Here is a 17,937-nt window from a genome sequence, read left to right as displayed (position 1 = left end):
GTGTCTCTTTATCCGCCCTTTCCTTGCTTCTTTGGTTTCCTGCCGCAGAAACGGAGTAGGTAAAGCGGGCGTTAATAGTTAATGATGAAGAAGGCACCAGTGATGAGGTCCCGTGATGAGGAGCGGTGCACTTTGCTTGGAGCTCAAGGATGATGAAGCGCATGAAGAAGATGCCGTACGTTCGAGGAAGAGGGACATGGAGAGCCCATCTTTGCTTTACACCATCACTCGGGGTCTGTGAGCTTAGAGATGGGGGGAGCGGTGCGAGGAAGGGAGTATGGTATGCGTGAGATAGAACTTCCAGCGCAGGCGAGTATCGATCGTAGCATTAACAGTTGACTAATTAATCGTCCGCACAGCAGCACTCTCTTCTCCACAGGAAGAGTGATTATTGATTACCACATCATGCAACGCCAGTATTCGGCTGACCACCACAGAGTAGAATGTAACGGAAGCTGGTTGCAGTAGCGGGGATGCAGGAGGGCCATGCGCCGTCCTAGCTCACGATGGGAGGGTTTGCATAAGGGCCATTCAACCAGCCATCGGCTATGAGTCGATAGGCAGCTTCGGTGAGGTGAATGCCATCCCAACTCACGTAGGTATCAGGATCACTGCAGACGCTGGAGCCTGCTTTAGCGCACATGGCTTTGAGGTTGACGTTGTATTTCCCACTGCCTGCTGCTCCACAGCACGCCTTCAGACCTCCACCGCTGAATCCTGCGTGCAGCAAAAAGACATCTTTAGTCTCTGAAATCTGAAACGGAAACCACCGTACGTTAGATTAGAAGAATTAAGGCGGGCGATCGATGTGATGGGCATCAGCATCATCGTGGATGCAGGAAAGCAGTGGGTGCGATTCTGGATGTGTATGCATCACCTCGGTTACAGTGACATTTTTGAGCCATGTATTTAGTTGGGTATGAGAGAGACGTGAAAACTCATTCCATTAGCAGCATCGACGGCCACAGTCTAAGTGATCCTCACATCATCGGGAGTAGTGATTTGGTTGTCAGTTTCAACCAAGACTCCTCTGGAAGTGGCCATCGAATTTGGTTTGTGATGTCACTGCATAACTTCTATCCGTGTTCATCGAACCTTATCATACATATCAAAATGGCAAACACGCATCTGTGTCTGATCCATCTTTGATGATTCTGTATAGGTATCTGTCATGTAAAGCTATTATTGCTAAAGATCATAGCTAGCCACGAAGTTTCTTTTTTGTTGGGAAATATGGTTCATCTTCATCAAACATGTAATAGAAAAAAATAGAGCTGAACTAAAAGAAAGTGTAACATCTCAGGACAAAATTATGGATGAAGATGGAGGAAAGCTGACCATATTTGCTTGGATAGGCAACATATTGAATGGCAGGAGTATAATAGTTGCCGTATCTGATCCTGGTGGAGGGATACTTGATCTGCAGTTGGTATAATGCTGCCTGAAGCAATGAATTGTGGTAGGATGTCAAGTCGTTGAACTTCCTCAAGCATCCAATGCTGCTGTAGTCGCTCGGATTTGAGGTTGCATACAGTGTCAGGTACACTGGAAAGCACCCAATCGGTAGCATCCCCGGCACAACAAGATCCACCGCCCCATGCCCGATTAATCTCTGAGACAGACAAGAACACAAACACATGTTTGATTCCGACGACCAAAGGATGCAGCGGTCAAGCTACAGAGCTACGTTCACCTACAGACCTCGACGCCGTGTGCTATGGCCTGCACGACTCGGGGAACGAAGGTGTACACCTCCCACATGCTCCTACCGGCGAATATGGGGGTGGTGTAGTCGTTCCCTCCGAACTCGCCGACGACGAAGAGCGACGTACCCAAGTAGTCGTTGCATTCTGCATCCAATTTCGCATGGTCAGACAAATTTCTGATGGAGAGAGATCGACGATGAATCGGGCAACAAAATGCGTCAGTTGCCACCTCGTGTTTGGCCGCACAGAGAAGGCAGCATTTGCTCGAACCACCCGATCTGCTGGCTCAAAGAAGCATTGACCCATAAACCGCCGCTGAGGTTCCTCTGGTAGAAGAAGTCGAAGTCGAGTGTGGTGGCCGCGGTGCAAGCGAAATTGGCGCCTTGAGCGAAGCTTTGGCCCTTCGCTGTGGAGGGTGGAAGCAACGGCAGTCCGGTGGCCTCGGCTGCATGATGCAACAACAACACACGCTGTTGTTATTAGTCTATCGTGACATTTAGCATTAGTCCGGGGGGGGGGGAAGGGATGTACCGATGAAATCAATGACCAAGCGTCCATTGGAGCAGCGACCGGTGGCACGGCCGAAGAATGTCATGCCATAAGGGAGGCCGGCAATGACGACGTTGCCGGTGTCAGAGAGGGAGTCCCCGAAGCTAAAGATGGCGTTGTACTGTTGAGAGCAGGAAAAGTGGAAGAGGGGAGGGAGAAGGAAGATGAGAAGTGGGAGCTGCTTCATGGTTAGAGCCAGAGGAGGCAGAGGAAGAGGGGCAGCACTCGAGCTTCTGTGCTCGAGGAGGGAGTTCCTTTTATAAGGACTGGGTCGTCTTTTTGGTTTGGGCTCTCTTTTGTGCTCTGTATTGTATTGTGGGACAAATCAAACAGCTGCCTCCTATCATGCTCTAGCTACTATTTCCCTTGACGGGGAGAGGATGGTGTAATTTGATACCAGTTCAGATTGTTCTAATATCATGCATGTGTGGTAGTCACACACTATCATCTGGTCACCACAGCACAAGAAAAATAAAAGCACATTCGCATGTCAGCTGACACAAAAAGAGACGAACACTGTCCTAAAACCAACTCGACCTTATTGGCACGAGGGATGTAACAGTAGCAGCACTTATTGTGGCGGTGTAGGTTCATAAGGTTCTTTGGTTGGCTCATACAACTTCTAACCTCAGCTCATGGTGGTGTCACAGGATGGAAGGTTTGGCGTCGGGAACTCCGAGCCAACCACGGGCGATGAGGCGATACGCAGCTTCAGTCAGATGACTGCCATCCCAGCTCACATGAGTCGTGGGATCCCCGCACACGCTCGAGCCTGGCTGAGCACACACCTTGTCCGGATTGATGTTGTATTCCCCACTTCCGGTTGCCCCACAGCACGCCTTCAGAGCTCCACCAGTGAATCCTGTAAAAGGAAGAAGACAGATGGAGAATGGAATTAGCACATGAAGAATGGTTTAGATCACAAGACCGTAGAAACAATGTCCGCTTAAAATTGATTTTTGTTTTCCCCTCTGAACACACTTTTAGTCAAGAAGTGAAAAAGAAACTCAAAAAAAAAAAATCTTGGTAATTGGATCTCTGTCTCCTACCACACACGTCAGGATCATATCCATGGAAAGTTCAAGAAGAAACCAGGCACTTGCATATTTGGCCCACCACATCATCTTTATAGTTTTGGTGGTCACAGAGATCGATGATCAACTTGCTGTTGGGGATAAAGGAGAAACGAAACAATAAAAATAGAATAATATGATCCAATTAAAAAGAATCTTTTTGATAAAAAAAATCGATATAGTATTTAATTAAGAGAATTGACATATAACACTTATAAGATATTCCCAGGTGTATTCTTTTTTTATCTTGTTTCATGAACTATAGTCTCAATTATAGGACTTAGTGGTAACTACCTCCCTCCACCATGTCACCCATGAGATAGTTGTAGGAACTACCTTATAACTTCTAGATCATGAGTCACTTCTTGAAATATACCTAAAACTACCTAGAACATTATAACTATCTATATAAATACCACGAATCAATTCACAATACTCTTCCTTGATTTATAGTTACATACACTGATTTGCGACATTAAATAAATATGCTTTTGAATTGGAAGTGACTTGATGAGAATGTCCATAACTTGTTCATCTATTCCATAATACTTTATTGCTATGGCTCCACTTGCTACAAGATCCCAGATGAAATGATAGCGTATCTTTATATGCTTCGTTCTTCCATGAAATGTTTGATTCTTCGTCATTATAATTGTGGCTTTGTTGTCATAAAATATTTTTATTGCTTCTTTTTGTTCTTGATGAAGATCTTCAAGAAGTCTTCTAAGCCATATTGCTTGACAAGCTGCTGATGTTACGACTATATATTTGGCTTCCAATGTCGATAACGCAATTGTTGCTTGCGTTTTTGAACTCCAAGATGTAGCTCTTGATCCGAGGTTAAAAATATTGTTTGAAGTACTCTTTCTATCATCTAAAGCTCTTGCCCAATCACTATCAGTGAAATCAAACAATTTATATTTAAAATTATGAGAATACCAAATATCATAATATGTAGTTCCAACAATATAACATATAATTCTTTTAACAGCTTCGAGATGATGTTTGCTTGGGTTGTGCATAAACCCAAGCATAAACCTGGATACTGTTTGTTTGCTTGGGTTGTGCATAAACCTGGTTACTACACCAACAGAGAATGTAATATCTGGTCGCCTATGAGTTAGATAAATTAAACCTCCAACCAAACTTATGTAGTATCTTGCATTTGTCAGACATGTATCATCTTCAAGTTTCAATTTCTCATTCACAGGGTGTTGCTGTAGCTTTACAATTAATCATGTTAGATTTTTTTAATAGATCTATTGCATACTTTCTTTATGAAATAAAATTTTCATCTGATCCTTGCTTCACTTCCAACCTATGAAAATAGTGCAATTGGCTTAGATCTAATATTTCAAACTTATTCATCATGTATTTTTTAAATTCTACCTTAAAAGAGTTAGATGAACCATATATATAATATCATCAATATAAAAGCAAATCATTAGAATATTATGTTCACATTCCTTAGATAAAGAGTAGGTTCATTATTACTTTTCTTAAATCCATTTTGATGAAAATAATAATCAATTTTACTGTACCATACCCTTGTAGCTTATTTAATCCCATAGAGGGCTTTTCTTAGTTTATACACCTTTTCTTCATATCCTTTAACTAAAAAATCTTGAGGTTGAGTAACAAAAACCTCGTAAATCTCCATTTAAAAACGTAGATTGATGTGAGTAGCTAAAGCCAATAAAGCTCTCATGGTTTCGAATCTAGCAATTGGAGAAAATATATCATCAAAATCAATACCTTGTTGTTGTGAATATCCTTTTGCTATAAGCCGAGCCTTATACTTTTGGATACTTCCATCTGCATTAAACTTTGTTATGAACACCTATTTTAATCCAATAGCTTTCTTTTCTTTTGGTAGATCCATTAGCTCCAAGTTTCATTCTTCTCAATTGACTTGATTTCCTCCTTCATTACTTTTCGTCATTCCTCTTTTTCAACTGCTTCCTTAAAAGTTATAGGATCTGAAATAAACAAAGCAAATGTTGAATCATAAATTTCTGTTAGTGATTTGAAATTTCCTAGAGGGGTTTGATCTGAGGAATCATAATTTGAACTGCTATTGGGTGAGGTTGACGATGAACTTGTTGGAGCAGGATCTGTCATTTGATTCTGCGAAGTGTTTAGTTCCGCTGGAATCCGAATTTGTGTTCCACCTTTATTGGTCTCCTAATTCTAACTTGCCCTTTTATCAAACATAACATTTCTGTTAATAATAACTTTACCACTAACATGATCATATAATCGATATGCTTTGAATTGTAAAGAATAACCAATTAAGATATATTTTTTAGATTTTTCATCAAACTTGTGATGATTTATGAATTCAGCAAAGCATAAACAATATAACAAAAAATTCTTGGATGGTTGACACTTGGTTTCATACCATACCAAGCCTTAAAAGGAGTTTGATTCATAACAGCCTTTGTTGGTGAAATATTCAACAAATAAACTATTGTTGCAACTGCTTCTGCTTGAAACTGATTTGGAAGTTGTTTTCCTTTAAATAAACTTTTTATCATTTCAACGACGGTTCGATTCTTATGTTCAGCTACACCATTTTGCTCCGGTGTAAATGGTGCTATCAATTCTCTATGAACATCATTTTCTTCACAAAAAGAATTAAACTCATTAGATAAAAATTCATCACCTCTATTTGTCCGAAATGTCTTTATGTATCTACCACTTTGCCTTTCTATAAGTGTCTTGAATTTTTAAAAATTATCAAATGTTTTTCAGTTTAAAAAAATATACCCAACTCATGCGACTATAATCATCAATAAACAATAGAAAATATCGACTTTTACCAAATAATTTTGTATTCATAAGTCTACATAAATCAGCATGAATTAATTCAAGATAATTAGACGCTCTCTATGCTTTTCCAATAAGAAATGGTTTTTTTTACTTTATTTGCTATAAATGCAACTTTCACAAACATCAAGCGTATTAATCTCGGACAATCTGAAAACCACTCCTTTTTATTTAACAACCTTAAACTCTTAATGTTAAGGTGATCATATCTTAAATATCATAAATTAGACTCATTATTTTGAGTTGTGATAAGAGTATGCTTTTCAATATTTGAAACATCAAGTGGAAACATTTTGTTTTGCGTTATGCAAACATTTACCGTAATCAAACCAGATTTTTTTATCTTTAATAGTACATGAACCATCATCAAATATAATTAAATATCCATCATTTATCAATTGACCAAGTGATAAATTAGGAACAAAGAAAATATTATCAAGGTATTTTACATTCCTTTGATTTATCTTCACCTCAAATGTTCCTTTCCCTTCTACTTGAATTTGCTTGTTATCTCCAAGTCTAACTTTCAACTTATGAGTTTCATCAATATCTCTAAACATTAATCTTATGTCTGACATATGATTAGAATATCCACTATCTAAGAACCAAATATCATTTGAGATATCATTAACTTATGAATGAGTCATAAATAACTTACCATTTTCTTCATTTTCTTCCACATAAGTTGCTTCCTTTTCTCTTTTCTAATAATATGTACCAAATTTTTTACAATAGTGATATTAAATTCCACTCTTGTAATTTTTTTTATCATAATTTGATTATTTTTGTTCATTATGCCAATCAAAGTGTCTTCTTTCTCTTCCTTTTCCATTTCCTCTACCATGAAATCTTCCTTTGTCACGTCTTTTTCCTGTTGATTTTTTATCTTCTTTTGAAGTAGAAGACTCTCCCTTAACCTGAAATGCTTTCTTTTCACATTTTTCAAGTGATTTGTTCAACCTTGTTTCATGTGCTTGCAAGGAACCTATTAGTTTATCAAATAAAAATGTAGATAAATCTTTTGACTCCTCAATTACGGCAACAACATGATCAAATTTCAGAGTTAAACTTCTCTAAACTTTTACAATAATTATATGATAAGGAAAATGTTGATCATAAGATTTTATTTGATTAACAATTTCAGTCACTCGAGAAAGAAAATCTTGTATCGATTTATTGCTTTTCATGAATAAAATTTTAAACTCATGATGAGCCTTGAAATTCATTTTGAAGTATCAACCAAGCCTGCTTTGAGGTTCTCACTACCGTAATTCTTGAGAAGATTGTGTCATGTATAACTTGTTGAACGAAGAACAATGTCTTTGAATCATTCTTTCTATTCTCCCTCAGCTTGATTTCTTCATCTAGATATGCATATATATTCTCTATTAAGTCCTAGATCTTAAGACTTGAATAGAGTCTTAATCTTGATACTCCAAAATTCATAATATTTACCATGAGAATAAGGGGTTGAGATATGGAATTGCCATTGAATGTCATAATGCCTAGTTCCAGATTGAAACTTAACTACAAGAGGATTGATATAGAACACTACAAGATATTCCTAAGTGTATTCTCCCTCTATCTTGCTTCATGAACTATGATCCTATTTATAGGATCTAGTGGTAACTACCTTACTCCACCATGTCACCCATGATTGATATAATTATAGAAATTATCCTATAACTTTTAAATCATAGGCTACTTCTTGAAATATATTTAAAACTATCTAGAACACGATAACTATATAGATAATACTCTGAATCAATTCTCATCAGTTAGCTCCTTCCTCTTTTTTCGCGTTGACTTCTGGTTCTAAAACTATTCATACTGTCCTCTTCCAGCAACAAACTTTCCACCAGAAGGCATCGATCATGAGAGTCTCCCTTTTTGAATAGGCAGCTAATCATTGCTGAGCAACGAGATACATGATGATGATGATGATAAGTCTTTTTCCTCAACAACGGAAATATGATCATGTAACCATTGATTTCCCTAAAATCATTGCTTTAGATTAGAAGGAAATAGAATCAGAGAACTTAGGCAGAAGAAAAGAAGTGATGCCTTTCCAACCTAGAAAAGAAGTGCAGTTAGTTTCGCAGAGGTCTGCCTAATTGAATATACGAAACATGCATAGAACAGGCAACCAAGAAGAAGCTATATATATTATGTCTGTTACCGTTCCGATGATAGGAACTCCGAATCATCACTGTGCAGCATAAGAAAAAATAATCTGAAGCCTAATGTTGAGCGATACGATCATCAAACAGGATGAATCGCAGCACTGAGCAGTCGAAGGAAAACTCACCATATTTTGCTGGATCAGCTGCAAACCCAAGGGCCGGGTTATAGTAATCAGCATATCTGATCCTCGTCCCAGAATGCTTTCTCTGAAGTCCATAGATCGCTCGTCGGAGAAGCGCATTGTGGTGCATCGCCAAATCGTTGTACTTCCTCAGGCATCCAATGCCAGTGTAGTCATTTTTGTTAGAGCTACCATACAATGTTAAGTAAACGGGAAAGCATCCAATTGGTAGCATTCCTGGTACCAGTATATCCACTGCACCATGGCCAACCAATCTCTGCGCGTAGTGACATGATCAACAACACAGACAGCTACTTGCTTGCTAAGGTGTGAAATGATCTACATCGTATATGTACCTCGACACCCAATCTAATGGCACGGATGACTATGGGCACGTAGGAATTCACTTCTGCCATGCTTCTGCCGGCGAAGATTGCTGTGTTGTAGTCATTGCCTCCAAACTCCCCCACCACGAAAAGGGACCTGCCGAAGTAGTTCTTGCAAGCTGCAAGCGGTTTCATAGAGTTCAACATCGGAGACGTACGGAGCTGCACGAAGATGGAAGTGGTGAGAAAACCTGTGGATGGATATTACCACCTGAGGTTGAACTGCAGAGTGAAGGCATCGTCTTCTCGAACCACCCGATCTGGCTACTCAAGGAGGCATTGACCCAGAGCTTGCCTCCTAGTCCTCGGCGGTTGAAGAAGTCGAAATCGAGGGCCGTGGCGGCCGTGTAGGCGAAATTGGCACCTTGCCGGAAGCTGTTGCCCTTCGTCGTCGACGCCGGAAGCAATGGCAGCCCCACTGCCTCAGCTGTATAATTACAATAACACAAACGCAAGTCATCGTGAAGTTGGCAAGCTAATTTACAAGAGGGTAGAGAGAGAGAGAGAGAGTGTGTGTGTGTGTGTGTCTCCTCCGTACCAATGAAGTCGATGACCAGGCGGCCATTGGAGCAGCGGCCGGTGGGGCGGCCGAAGAAGGTCATGCCGTAGGGCAGGCCGGCGACCTGGACGTTGCCGGTGTCGGAGAGAGAGTCGCCGAGGCTGAAGATTGCGTCGTAGTGCAGAGACTGGGAAGAAGGGAAGAGCCAGAAGAGGACGAGGAACATTGTGGAAAAGCTCATTGTTGGAGGTGTGGAAGGCAAAGCCATGTGTTCTCCCACCGTCCGCCGTGCTACACTGCCTTTTAAACCACCACCTTGGCGCATTGTTCTTCACTGTCTCCTTGCGCTGCAGCCGTTGCATGCATGTGAAGGTGGCGTCTTCGTAGTTGTAGCTGGTTTTTCAGTAAACACGAGTATTAGTTAATGGCTGGAAAGACATGGAGGACTAATGCTGGTGAACGAGGTTGCATAAGTAGTGCCAATGCAGAATTGTTATGTAGCCTATGCACCTCAAATAAAATAATGTTTTACCATAATCAATTTATTTTCTCCTCTGGCCTTAAGATTGTTAATCAATAATGACTAGGAAATTTTGATCATTGTTATAACCAACATCATCCTAATGCTGCGTAGATATATCAGTATTAAGAACCAGGCAAACATCTTAATAGCCCAAACAAAAGCACTAAACATTTGTAGTTCTTTTCTTCATTTTAGAAGAGTCTAATTCAGAACTGCTTAAATGTAGAAATGCTGGATGGAGTAAGCGGGACAGACACATGAAGATTTAACTTCGGGAGAACGAACTTACACATGGAAGCTGATGATCCATATGCACGGAAAGGAAAGCCAACTATTCATGCATTGATGGCCTGCATTAAGATACGTATTTGACCAGCAAATGCCAAGTCCACGTAACATGTCTGTACGTGCATGTGTGACATCTGTACCCACCCACTTGCAAAGTTTGTTTGCGTCCACTGATCAATCTTATCATGATTTATGATCGTTGTATCGATCGCTGCAGTGATTTCAAAATCACTGTCGTGACTATTCAGTAATTACCAAAGGTTAAAAGAGTATTCATGTAACGCACGTGTTGCGTCTGCGGTGCTGCCGTCCACATATGCGACGTCAATTGACCTACTCACGTGCCGCTGTCCAGGTTTCATCAACAAATGAGAGATGCCATTTAGAACACAATGAGTACCAGAGTAGCACAAACCCATTTTACCAAGCAACTCTCTTCCGAACAAAAATAATCTATACCACTAATAAACGAAGAACCGAGTGTCAGATGAAAGCTCGACTACAAGAAATAAATTCGGAGCATGGGATGAACCACAGGCAGTACCTCTTCTCCCCGCAGCACAACGGGGGCAGGAAATTAATGACAACAATGCACTCTACTCGTAAAACTCTTTTGGTCATTAGTTTGCCATGACAAGGTCTTAATTGTTGCTGGAGCTCACAATGGGTGGATCGACGTAGGGGCCGTGAAGCCAACCTTGGGCGATGATGCGGTGAGCGGCTTCTGTCATATGAATTCCGTCCCAGCTCACGTGAGTTGTCGGATCCGGGCACACGCTCGAGCCGTTCTGATCGCACTTGGCGTGCAGATTGAAGTTGTAATTGCGCAACCCGGGAGCCCCACAACAGGTTCTTAGGGCTCCATCTTTAAAACCTGTAAGTTCCAGAGTTAAAGATCCATCCATTTGCATTTGGTAAACCAAACAATCTCGAGACATGCTGTTCCAGGTTGGATCAGTCATTCTATCGAGACAGATCATGCCAGAATCTAACAATAGCCCTATGGTAACTCCATATAATAATTTTCTGTTTCATAATGAAAGCCTACATCATATATTTGGTTGTCGCAACAACAAAGCACACATCATCATCATCTATCAATCTAATACTAAATTGATTGCATACATGTTAACCTACACCTCTGATCGTCATTCAATCAGCCTGCTCTACAGCCTCATGCCATGTAAATCTATCAGGCCATTATTGGATTAGCAATCCAATGCATCAACAGAAGAGGCTCGCAACAAGTAATACTGTAGAGCAGAGTCACCACCAGTCACTTCCACATGTAATACTGTGGGGTGTATGCGTGAATGGGATGAGAAAGACATGATTTGTTACTGAACTCAACCAATCATGAATGTAGCACCTCGTAGAAAATAAAAAGGGGTTCCATGATGAAACAATAACAGGCCACTGGGACCTTCAGCCAACCGACGGTGGCAAGAGGAGGGCGGGCCAGAGAAGCATGTGGACGCTGCCGCGAGGAGTGCTGCTGCGTGCCACCTGGTTACCGGGCCTTTGTAAAGCAGGGTCCGATCTGACACAATTGTGCCATCGATTTGAACCTTCCCATTGCCCGTATATTGATATGGACCAGTGGGATCCAACCATAATTCCTTTCGAATGTGTACATTTACATTATTAATGGATCCATAGATCCTTTAATTAGGTGGACCATATTATAACAGGGCTAAGTCATGTACCACTACCGATAACAATCCGAACCCACGTATTGCTTATTTTACCTCCCTGTTTGAGAAGTACATAATTTTCCTTTTTTTGAATAGACATTTGATCGAACGACTTAAGAGCGATCGGTTAAGGCCGTTTGGACTATCTTAATCAGTGGTTTCTTCGACGTCTGAATAGATTACTATGCATCATTATGATCATACGATTGCAAGGAGAATGATCATAGGGTCTGTGATATGTGTGATGATGAGAAGAATGATGATCTTGTAAGGGCGAGAGGAAGCAGAGCAGACTAACCGTATTTGAGAGGATTGATGGTGAAATCGAAGACCTGGGCATAGAAGTCGGCGAACCGGATCGACACAGCCGGGTACTTCGGCCGGAGACGGTCGAGCTGACGGCGGAGCAGCGTGTTGTGGTACCAGGACAAGGCGTTGTGCCGCCTCATGCACCCGGTCCTGGGGCCGTAGTCCTCCGGATCGGAGGTGTTGTAGAGCGTCAGGTACAGCGGGAAGCAACCCACCGGCAGTAGCGCTGGCACGATGATATCCACCGCGCCGAGGCCGATCAATCTCTGCGCCGACAGGGAACCCCATCAACAACCCTCATCGTATTATGGCCAGCGATTCTTTTCTTACTAGATCCGCAGTTCAATTACCTCGAGTCCCTCCGCAATGGTTTGGGTGACAGGGGGCACGAAGGTTCTCACTTCCGATACGTTCCTGCTGGCGAAGAGCCCGGTGCTGTAGTCGTTTCCTCCGAACTCGCCGACTACTAGCAGAGATTTGCCCAAGAAGTCCCTGCATTCTGCACCCACAGATGTCAAGATCGGACGGCGAAGCGCAGATGGAACTGGGGGAGAAGGACATGGCCTCCGTTGCGACCTTGAGGCGTGCCGCAGATGGAGGGCAGCAGCTTCTCGAACCGATCCACCTGTTCGTGGATGGAGGCGTTCACCCAGAGGCCCTTGCTGAGGCCACGCTGGTGGAAAAAGTCGAACGGGAGGGTCGTGGCGGCGATGAAGGCGAAGTTAGCGCCCTGGTGGAAGTCCGCGTCCTTGGCGGTGTTGGGATGTAGGTGCGGCAGCCCGATGCCCTCAGCTGCGACAAGCAGATGGTAGACTGAGAAGCAGCAGCTCTCGGGAGCAGATCGGTACACTCAAAATGCGGAAAGGGTGGAGGGAGTTGTACCGATGAAATCGATGACGAGTCGGCCGTCGGAGCAGCGGCCGGTGGGGCGGCCGAAGTAGGTCATGCCATAAGGGAGGCCGGCGAGGACGACATTGCCGGTGTCAGACATGGAGTCGCCGAAGTTGAACAGGGCATTGTAGCGTTGGGAGGAAGATAGATGGAAGGAGGATACGAGGAGGAAGGAGAAGAAGATCGAGAGCTTCATTTTCAGGGGAGGAGAGGAAGAAGAGGCAGGGGAGAGCCGGTGATGAGAATTAATCTGCTCTCTCTCTCATCCCCACACACAGACAACTCCTTGTCTTATAATTCATGGGATTTTTCTTCAAGGCCACTACACAGTCTCCATGGCGTGTGCGAAGTGATGGCTTACCATAATACTTTTGGTTGCCGCACCTAACCCTTCTTCACACACGGCTACCTCTCTTAACGTACCTGTTTCGCTACATACGAACTTTTGTTGTGTCGTTATATATTCCAATGTATACTTGCACCTTTAAAAGAAGGAACAAATCGAAACACTTGAGGTGGGAATCCTAAGATAAAAATAAAATAAATTTCATAATTCAAATCTTAATCTCTCAGACGAGAAAGAAAAATAAGAATGTTTGGAAGGTTGCATTAGCTACACATCAGTAGTTGCTAGTGTGTAGTTGCAGGAAACTTTGCGTTCGATCCAGCTGTAATGGAAAAGACCAGGCGAACCAACTCCACCACCCAAAAGTAGCGGAGGCTCAGGCTTGAACAGTCGCAGGTGAAACATGGTGCACGCCAGGTTAAAGCCACGGATGGACACTTCGTAACAGCAGCGGTGGTTAGTTAGGTGGACATTGACACCGGTGAAACAAGGTAGGTAACGGAAGGCGATGAAAGCACTGGTTGAGCAGAAAACGATTTCGAAGACCGGAGAGAGAGAGGGCGTAGAGATTAGCCGGCCTTCTCTTTCCAGCCATGATGGCAACCCAACGTTAACGCCTACGCACCTGCAAACGAGGTTCGTCTGCGCAAAAACTATGCCGTGCCTTCTCTGCAAGCTCGCTCGTCAACGTGAATCCCTGCTTCATCACCGGCTGAATAATCGAACAAGCATTTCTCTACAACCTTGCATTGAATGGCATGGCAGGATCCCACCGACCGTCTGCAGATGTCCTAAGGATGCTAACCCCGAACAAGCTATAAACTTGAACCAAATAGGTCTCAACATAAGTGATAGAAATCAAATAGAAAGAAAATATTGTATTGATTGAAATAATACACAATACTTCATATTTATGATTGAGAATAATTAAGAATTTTTCTCGAGGATTTTTCTTAACAGCTTTATGATATCTTATCATGTAGTTGGAGAGATCTTAGCTGTTATTGAGGTAATTTACGAGTCAGAGGCTTCGTGAGGGTGATGTGTTTCATGCGTATGTACGTGATAAACACGTAGTTGATGTCTGACAACTTGTTCTCACACAAAGTGAAAGTCAATGGTGATGTGTTTCATGCGGGAGTGGAATACCGGATTGGCGCATAGATAAGTGGCTTCGACATTGTCACAATATATTGTAGGAGTAGAGTTGATGTTGATGCCAAGTTCCTTGAGGAGATTCATGACCCAATTGAGTTCTACAATAGCGGTGACAATGGCCTGATATTCAGCTTCGGTTGTAGAATATGCAATTGTCTTTTGCTTCTTGGAACTTCAACTGATTGGATTAGGTCCAAGGAAGAGAATATACCCCGATGTGGATATTCTATTATCAAAATTTCCTGCCCAATCAGCATCAACAAAGGCATGGAGATGAAGGGGGGAGTGTTTACGAAAAAAGAGGCCATGATTGATAGTCCCGTGAAGATATCACAATATTTGTTTGACTACAGACCAATGCATAATAGATGGTCGATGTATAAATTAGGATAATTTATTGACCGCAAATGAGATATCTGAATGGGTGAGAGATAAGTACTATAAGGAGCCAAGGACTTGACGGTATTGAGTTGGGTCTGTAGCAGGGCTTCCATCACATAGTTTGAGCGCCTCGCTAGTAGACAGAGGTGTTGTAACTGCCTTTGTATCTTGTATGTTCGTTTTAGATAATAGATCTTGAATATACTTTCGTTGTGATAGGAAGAGCCCGGAAGATGTGTATGTTGCTTCCACTCCCAAAAAATAGCTCAAGGTTCCTATATCTTTAAGGGAGAATTGATCTGCTAAATGCTTGAAGAATGCCTTGATTTCCATATGATTGTTGCCTGTGACAAAAATATCATCCTGTTAGTTTGGCAAGTCCCATAGTCCCACATCGGGAAAATCAGACTTGTTGTCTCGTCTTGGAACTATAAATAAGGGCCTGAGCTTTGATGTTAGACACACCACAAGAAGTACCACAGACACCACAAGAAGTACAGCAGGCATCACAAGAAAACCTGCTTATGGTTTGAAGTCTTCTTGTTTAGGAAGCTGAAGGTGTTTTATGGCCTAGGAACATTTCCTAAGGCATTTGTAAGTGTCCCTCTTTTATAGTAGTAATTTGCTCCTCTTTCTTCCGTGGATGTAGGTCAAAGTCAATTGACCGAACCACGTATATCTGGTGTTCTGGTGTTTTATTTGTTCTTGTCGCTTTTATTATTTCCGCTTTATTGTCTTTGTTGTGTTGCTGAAATTACCCTTTGGTAAATATCCTGGGGCTAGCTCTAACAAACTGGTATCAGAGCCTGGTTCTGGGATCTTTTGGCAACGATGACAATAACAAAGATTGTTGTCGAGAAATTCGACAGAAATGTCAACTTCGGCTTATGGCAACTCAAGATGGAGGCCATTCTGGTTCAAGACGGAGTTGATTTGGCACTTCAGGGTGCTGAGAACATTCCAGATGGTACGTCAAAGGAAGATCTTGCGGGTATGGATAAGAAGGTCCGATCCAGCATCATTCTAAACCTCTCTGACGAGGTTTTACGGGAGGTAGCTACGGAGACTACGGCCAAGAGCATGTGGGACAAACTTAAAGCCTTGTACATGAAGAGGACAGTGGAGAATCGTCTCTACTTGAAGCAGAGTCTGTATATGCTTCGGATGGTTGAAGGTACATCTATACTCTCGCATCTTGATAAGTTTGATTCTTTGGTTATGGATTTGGAGAATATAGATGCAAAAATTGATGATGAGGATAAGGCTTTATTGCTCTTGTGTTCTCTTCCCCAATCTTTTAAGTATTTCCGTGATACTTTGATTTATGGAAAAGAAACAGTTTCGTATCAAGAAATTAAATCTGCACTGAAATCTAAGGAGCAGATAGACAAGAATATCACTGGGGAAAGTAGAGAGAATCAGGCTGAGGGTCTGGTTGTTAGGGGGAGAATGGATAAAAGAGAATTTGACAGTAGTAGATCTAAATCTAGATCTAAATCCAGACATAGAAATTTGGAATGCAGATATTGTCATAAAATGGGGCACATTAAATCTGATTGCTTTAAATTGAAAAATAAATTAAAGCAAAAGGAAAAATTTGTTGAGAAAACTATTGAATCCGCTGAAGCTAGTGTAGCATCTGATGAGAATTTTGGAAATATTTTCTTTGCTATTGATGACAGGATAAAGTCTAAAAATGAATGGATTTTAGATTCAGGTTGTTCTTATCACATGTGTCCCAATAGGGATTTGTTTTCCACATATGAATCTTGTAATGGTGGAATTGTTTTGATGGGCAATAATGCCGCATGTGATGTTGTTGGTAGAGGAACAATCCGAATTAAAATGCATGATGGTATTGTGAGGACGCTCACTAATGTTAGACATGTTCCTGATTTGAAAAAGAATCTCATCTCTTTAGGCACCCTAGAGGCCCTTGGGTGTAAATACACAACTGAAGGTGGAGTTATGAAAGTTTCTAGAAGTGCCCTTATTGTTATGAAAGCTTGTAGGTCTGGTAGCTTGTATATTCTGCAGGGAACTACTGTCACAGGTTCAGTTGCAGTTTCGTCATCATCATTGTCTGATTCTGACATCACCAAATTATGGCATATGCGTTTGGGTCATATGAGAGATATTCGACCACCACAAAGGTATGCAAATTTGGTTGCATATGCTTTGTCTGTTGCAGAAGAAACAAGTGAAGTTGGTGAGCCTACTTCCTATTCAGATGCAGTTTCTTGTGATAATTCCGCTAAGTGGTTGATTGCTGAGGGAAAAGTCCTTGTTCATAAAATTCATATGAAGGACAATCCAGTTGATATGTTTACGAAGCATGTTCTGGTTTACAAGTTCAAGCAGTGCTTGGACTTGGTTGGTGTTCATTGTTGGTGATTGCCCGTTGGGGCTTTTATGAAGAAGGTGGAGCAAGTTTTGTTGGAACATGCCAAGGTGGAGATTTGTTAGTTTGGCAAGTCCCATAGTCCCACATCGGGAAAATCAGACTTGTTGTCTCGTCTTGGAACTATAAATAAGGGCCTGAGCTTTGATGTTAGACACACCACAAGAAGTACCACAGACACCACAAGAAGTACAGCAGGCATCACAAGAAAACCTGCTTATGGTTTGAAGTCTTCTTGTTTAGGAAGCTGAAGGTGTTTTATGGCCTAGGAACATTTCCTAAGGCATTTGTAAGTGTCCCTCTTTTATAGTAGTAATTTGCTCCTCTTTCTTCCGTGGATGTAGGTCAAAGTCAATTGACCGAACCACGTATATCTGGTGTTCTGGTGTTTTGTTTGTTCTTGTCGCTTTTATTATTTCCGCTTTATTGTCTTTGTTGTGTTGCTGAAATTACCCTTTGGTAAATATCCTGGGGCTAGCTCTAACACATCCACATATACTAGAAGATATAATATATTGCCACTTTGGTGACGAAAAAATAAGGAGGTATCAGACTTAGAGTTGATGAAGCCAATTAATGTAAAAAATGAACCAAGTTCG

The 17,937-nt window shown here is 41.8% G+C and overlaps 3 protein-coding genes across 3 annotated transcripts; all 3 read right to left on the bottom strand.

Moving 5' to 3' along the window:
* Positions 1-323: 323 nt before the first annotated feature.
* LOC135645092 (GDSL esterase/lipase At5g45910-like) lies at positions 324-2,619 on the bottom strand. The gene is made up of 5 exons (XM_065163163.1): positions 2,238-2,619; positions 1,936-2,151; positions 1,702-1,850; positions 1,339-1,612; positions 324-717 (listed from the first exon to the last, which is right to left on the bottom strand). Exons 1-5 carry the CDS (start codon positions 2,440-2,442, stop codon positions 497-499), a joined length of 1,065 nt encoding a protein of 354 aa, XP_065019235.1. The 5' UTR covers positions 2,443-2,619; the 3' UTR covers positions 324-496.
* Positions 2,620-2,772: 153 nt separating this feature from the next.
* LOC108953569 (GDSL esterase/lipase At5g45910-like) lies at positions 2,773-9,721 on the bottom strand. Its single transcript, XM_018830104.2, has 5 exons — positions 9,387-9,721; positions 9,060-9,275; positions 8,819-8,967; positions 8,466-8,739; positions 2,773-3,117 (listed from the first exon to the last, which is right to left on the bottom strand). The coding sequence occupies exons 1-5, from the start codon at positions 9,670-9,672 to the stop codon at positions 2,900-2,902; spliced, it is 1,143 nt and encodes a 380-aa protein (XP_018685649.2). The 5' UTR covers positions 9,673-9,721; the 3' UTR covers positions 2,773-2,899.
* Positions 9,722-10,594: 873 nt separating this feature from the next.
* LOC103995069 (GDSL esterase/lipase At5g45910) lies at positions 10,595-13,408 on the bottom strand. Its single transcript, XM_009415568.3, has 5 exons — positions 13,044-13,408; positions 12,738-12,953; positions 12,512-12,660; positions 12,151-12,427; positions 10,595-11,032 (listed from the first exon to the last, which is right to left on the bottom strand). The coding sequence occupies exons 1-5, from the start codon at positions 13,246-13,248 to the stop codon at positions 10,800-10,802; spliced, it is 1,080 nt and encodes a 359-aa protein (XP_009413843.2). The 5' UTR covers positions 13,249-13,408; the 3' UTR covers positions 10,595-10,799.
* Positions 13,409-17,937: the final 4,529 nt, after the last annotated feature.

This window comes from Musa acuminata, chromosome BXJ3-8, assembly GCF_036884655.1.
Source record: "Musa acuminata AAA Group cultivar baxijiao chromosome BXJ3-8, Cavendish_Baxijiao_AAA, whole genome shotgun sequence".
NCBI lineage: Eukaryota > Viridiplantae > Streptophyta > Magnoliopsida > Zingiberales > Musaceae > Musa > Musa acuminata.
Note: the sequence above shows the minus strand (reverse complement) of the source record. Positions and strands in the feature narration are given on the sequence as shown.